We start from the raw sequence: 5,669 nt of genomic DNA, 5'->3' as shown, positions 1-5,669 counted from the left end.
GTCAGAATGGATGATGGTAAGTTTTAAGATGTAGTGGTTGGTTACACAGGAGAATGTTCCTTCGGATGTGGAACAGTGGAAGTAGAAAAAATATAGGGAAGCACGAGGGAGGGGCTATTCTTCTATTATTATAAGGTCTCCTACTAAAGAGACGGTCACAAGGGCACGTGGTGGCTGATTCCGCTTGTTATTAAACTAGTACTGGCGACTTTCCAGTAAAACCGTTGATCCCCAACCTCCTCCCAGCTGGAGATAGCTGTCCGATCCCCTCCCCATGTGATCCCACTGGACATACACAACACGCATACATAGATATTTGATAGAGATCCAAAACGAAGAAAGAGAGAGATATTTATTGATTGGGATTTTACAGACTTTGGACATTATAAAAACAAAAAATCTAACCAGATGAGAGATTTTCTACTGGAAACGGTGACACCGGATAATAATTATCTAATGGACAGAATACGTGACAATCATATGTATCGGCAGTGTTTCTCACTCAGACAATATATTGATTTCAAGAGAATTTTTCGGGCTATAATCATGTGGATTTCTCTCGTCATAACATTATTGATTAGTTGATTCTTCAACCCTTCAAGATTCCCTTCTTTATGTATTTTCTGGGTATATATATAAGCCTTTGTTGGAGCTTGTAATTTGGATTGGTTTCTTTCAAGTCCTCTCTCTCTCTCTTCTCTCTCTCTCCCTCTGTCTCTGTCTCTGTCTCTGTCTCTCTCTCTCTCTCTATATATATATATATATATCATCATTTCAACATTCCAAGGCAAGTTTGGTTGATACACAAAACAGTTAACATTATTTTGTGTGCAATATTAATATTATGGCACAATTACCTCCAAAAGTTCCAAGCATGACACCCAATTGGCCTGACATTTCACACCAGAAGATGCCGCCTTCAATGGGCGGCTGTTTTGCTCCAAATGGAAATGCCACAAACGCCACCACATCCCAAAACCCTTGTTGGGTCGATGAATTCCTCGACTTCTCGTCGGTGCGACGGGGATCCCACCGGAGATCCGTCAGCGACTCCACCACCTTCCTCGAGGCACCAATGCAGGAAGAATGCCGCGTCTCCGTTGCACCTCCAGGCTCGCACTCCCACGCTAACAACAATCACGAGTTTGATAGGTTTGACGACGAACAGTTCATGTCCATGTTCACCACCGATGAAATCTCCGCCGCTGCCGCAACAGTGGGACCCACGGGGTCGTCGTCGAACCCGTCCACGCCTTCCGATCATAACAGCATCAATGACGATGAGAAAGAAACGCAGGGGATTAATAAGCAGCAGCAGATCAATAAGCAGCTAAAGAATGAATTTGAAGAGGGGGAAAGCCAATGCGAACTACAAACCACATCCAATGGTAGGAAAATTGACCCCAAAAGAGTCAAGAGGTAATCTTCATGCACAATACATAATATATACATACATATATTTATACATATTGATGAGTTTAATTAATTTTATTATTAATCAGTTGTTGATTACATAATTTTCTTGTGTGTTGCATTAGAATTTTGGCGAACAGACAATCTGCACAAAGATCACGGGTGAGGAAGCTGCAATACGTATCAGAACTCGAACGAAGTGTTAACTCTCTACAAGTAGGTTAATTACGTGAATTAATTCTGGTTTTAAATTAATTAATTAATTAACTTCTTTAATTTGTCAAACAATATATATTGCTCCTTAATAATCCAAATCACTGAATATTTTCCGTTTCTCACGAAGGCTGAAGTTTCAGTGCTTTCACCAAGGGTTTCATTTCTTGACCATCAACGCTTGCTTCTAAATGTCGACAACAGTGCTCTCAAACAAAGAATTGCAGCATTGGCGCAGGATAATATCTTCAAAGACGGTACATACGTATATTATTGTCCTAATTTACCATGCATAATTAAATTATTCATTTTAACTTCACATAAATATTGAACAATTAGCAACATGAACCTGTTCACATTAATTTAATTTCGTTTTAAGTCCAAGATATAAGAAAATTCTACAGTGCACCATGGTTTCCGACCTGAAAACTAAATATTTCTTATAGAAATGTGAGTTGCGGATGTTTTGTTTTAAAACCTGGTGCTCGAGTACTATAGAAAAGTACAAATATATCGGCAATTAGGCATCAATTTTAAGTTTTCATTTTAGTTTACTGGTGTTCAAATATCAAATTTTATGACAAATATGTATTTAATTCTAATTTTTCCTTAATTAAAAGAAGAACATGTTTGATTGGCCTTCAATCAGTTGAGTTTCTAGCTACCAACTTTTTTATATTGGTGTGAGATCTAATTAATTCCCTAGCCATGTTAGGAAACATGCAGCCCATAAAAGGTGTTTAAACTTGGTACTCAAAAGTATGAGATGGGAAATTATTGCTTTAGATCGTAGATAAAGACACTTATTTGATCCACCAAGAATGAATGCACATAAAAAAGGCAGCGTTGAAAAGGCCATCGCATGCATGCTAAGAGTAGGAAGAAAGTTAATGAGACAATGAAATATCATGTGGCATCTCACTAATTGGTGCAATTGCGACAGATGTAGCTAGTACAAATATAGGGCACCATGTTATAATTAAATTTCTCCCTTTCAAATTAGATTAATCATTATATAGAATTAGAAAGACGTACGAAATATTACAGAGATTATATTTTGTTAATTACTGTTCTAATAGAGATGATACCTCGATTGTCCATGTGGATACCGTTTTACTACGAGAACATTTTTTTACCTCATCTTTAATTCTGGTAGATGCTCACCGCACAGTTCTATGCATGCATGGTTGGCACCTGTTAAGCTAGTCAACCATAGTTAAACTTTGCAACTAAAATTTTCTGAAGATATGGAACGATGGAGGATCCAAGAGAGGGAAGAAAGAAGCATGGGTGCGAAGGGGTAAAAGCGACATAATTTCTTAATTGCAAAATTTTAACTACGGTTAAATTAATTTAATATGTGTCAGCCATAGAGATGTGTGTTGAACATACACCTAAACTAAATGGGTAATAAAAATGCTCTCCTTTATATACTCAAAGATACAGTCCACAAAAACATGTGGTCGGATACATGGTATTGTAAAAAACATAAAGTTCCATAATCTTTTATGGGTTGTTAGGTGAGTTCAATGGCTATGCATGCCTTTTTTTTTTTTTTGTGGGGTAGAAATTTAGGAGGGAAGAGAAGTGATTAGGGATAAAGTAATTTAATTGTCATAACATATGGGGCATGTGTTTACACGTGTACTTGTTGATTGATCAATGTGCACATTTTGATTTATATTGTGGGTTGTCACAAGTAGGATCACATGGTAATGAAATGGTTTTAACTTTGTCTTAATTTGGATTTGGGCAAACAAATATTGCAGCTCATCAAGAAGCATTAAAGAGGGAAATAGAGAGACTAAGGCAAGTATATCACCAACAAAACGTCAAGAAGATGGAGAGGGTCGCACAATCACCAACCTCTCTTACACCCCCGTCAGACACCATATCAACTACTCCTCCTCCTGATCAAGGGGAACACCTTCTCAACGTGTCCTCATCCTGATCATCATCATTAATTGCCTATTCAAGAAGGATTTCCTAGAAAGAATTCACTGTTACTGTCATGTTATGGTCGAAAATAACCATGTTAGAAGAGTAGAAGAGTAACTTGCATGAAGCAAGTTTACTGCTACATGACTTCTTCTTTTAATAATACAATATCATGCATAAATTTTTATGATATTTCATTATTGAACTGCGATGTTACGTTGCAGAAAGCCAGTTCCATCCAAGTGCTGGCTCCAATGCAAACAGTTTAAGACACATTCTCCATCAGCAGTCACTACTACTTGTCCTAGCCACTAGCTAGCGAGGAGGAGAAGTCACATTCTTGGGTGACTTGATCTGCTGCTGCTGCTGCTAACCTGTGGAACCACGTGATGTGTTTAGCTTTACAGAAAGGGACCACTCAGAAAATGAATGATTGGGTTTGCAGGGAAGAACATGTGCATTGTCCTTCTTACAAACATAAAAAAGAAGAATTAGGGTCGGATTTGCTTTAAAGCTGATTTGGGGTGTGGAGTGTGATGCGTTCATTCTTTTGATATTTATATCATTTTTTTTTCTCATTAATTTTTCTTTTCTTTTGGATTAATTAGTGGGAGAAGGCAAAGTATGGTGGGGATGTGTTGGGATGAGCAAAAGTAAGGGTTGTCAGGGAGGTGCTTTGATGACAGATTTATTGTACATTTTAGTGTATTTGCTTGTTTGTAACACCTTCATTTGTTGCATTAATTCAACGAAATTTTTCGTTTTGAATAATACTTAGCATCCTTCCATTAGAAGAAACACACATCTTACTTCTCAGGAATAACATATCTTCAACATATAAATTGTGTAATCAGAACTGTTTAAGTTTTTAATCTTCATTTGAAGATCATTTCGACAAAAAAATCATTGAATTAGAGATCAGTTATGCATTTAATTGTATAGAACAACTCGACGATGTGAGTACTAAGTAACATATTAATGATGAATCGTCTATTTATATGTGGCATTTGATGATCAGAAAATAAAATAAAATATGCCTATATGTTTATGTTTGTATTTAAGCTTCGTTCAACAATCAAACAAGTGATCTCGTACGACATCCCTACTCTAACAATTTTCCTCTCATGATAAATGTTATAAATAAAGTTCTTGAACAGGTCGTTGATTAGGCTTTGGAGAACACTTAGGACACGTTTACTAATCCGTAATCAGATTGAAAGGAGTTGGATTGAGGAGGAATTGAATTGCAGATGAATTGAAATGAGGTAGAATCAGAATCAAATTCCTAATGGAGTTATTTACTAAAACTGTCTGGAATCGGAGTATGAATGATGTTGAGTTCATATAAGTTGTTTACTAATTCACTTCAATCAGAATTAAAACTAAGTTAATTACTAAATTGCCCTTACATAAATAAATTATTTTCATACTAATTAATTAAATTAAATTCTTAATTAAATTTATATAATAAAATTCATATATATCTTAATTAAATTAAATTTCTTAATCAAATTCTCTTCTCCACCCACCCTTGCCTTTCCAAACATGCCAATTACCAAATGGACCTAGCTTCTCTGCCCTCCCAGTTCCCATACACTATCATTTCCTCCTATTTGTGCGGTCATGGTTGTGGAGCCAAAAATATTTACAAGGTGACACGTGGATTTTTGGATGAAGAAGACAAAAATACCCTTGAAGCATATCAAGATTCCTATGCGCGAGTAGCGGACAATCATTCTCAACCAAGTCAGAAATGCCCAAAAAAGGTAACAATTCAAAAATTCATCTTATCAAATCCTTCTACAAGGTAATCCCTAAAATTTATTTCACCCCATGTATCTTTTACCTAATTTCCCTTTTTTTAGCATAATCAATTAGCTAATTATTACATACCCTAATTATCTATTTATTATAAATATTCTATAACCACCAAAACATTACCCTTATGTTTAATTAGCCAATTAATACCTATTAAAATTGGCTAATTAAACCAAAATTAAACCCAAAAACCCACCTAATGGCCGGCCACTCTTTCTCTAAAGAGGACCGGCCTATCCCTATAAATAGGCTCCCATTTTCACCAAAAGATGATTCCACACTCTTGC

The 5,669-nt window shown here is 36.1% G+C and overlaps 1 protein-coding gene across 1 annotated transcript; it reads left to right on the top strand.

The window, feature by feature from the left end:
- The first annotated feature begins 416 nt into the window (after positions 1-416).
- On the top strand, positions 417-4,360 carry LOC103945441 (basic leucine zipper 34). Its single transcript, XM_009356010.3, has 4 exons — positions 417-1,419; positions 1,539-1,629; positions 1,757-1,883; positions 3,396-4,360. The coding sequence occupies exons 1-4, from the start codon at positions 845-847 to the stop codon at positions 3,575-3,577; spliced, it is 975 nt and encodes a 324-aa protein (XP_009354285.1). The 5' UTR covers positions 417-844; the 3' UTR covers positions 3,578-4,360.
- Positions 4,361-5,669: the final 1,309 nt, after the last annotated feature.

The sequence above is a fragment of a genome, unplaced genomic scaffold (genome assembly GCF_019419815.1).
Source record: "Pyrus x bretschneideri cultivar Hongxiangsu unplaced genomic scaffold, Pyrus_bretschneideri_v1 Contig20, whole genome shotgun sequence".
Lineage (NCBI taxonomy): Eukaryota > Viridiplantae > Streptophyta > Magnoliopsida > Rosales > Rosaceae > Pyrus > Pyrus x bretschneideri.
This window is presented reverse-complemented; position numbering and strand designations above follow the sequence as displayed.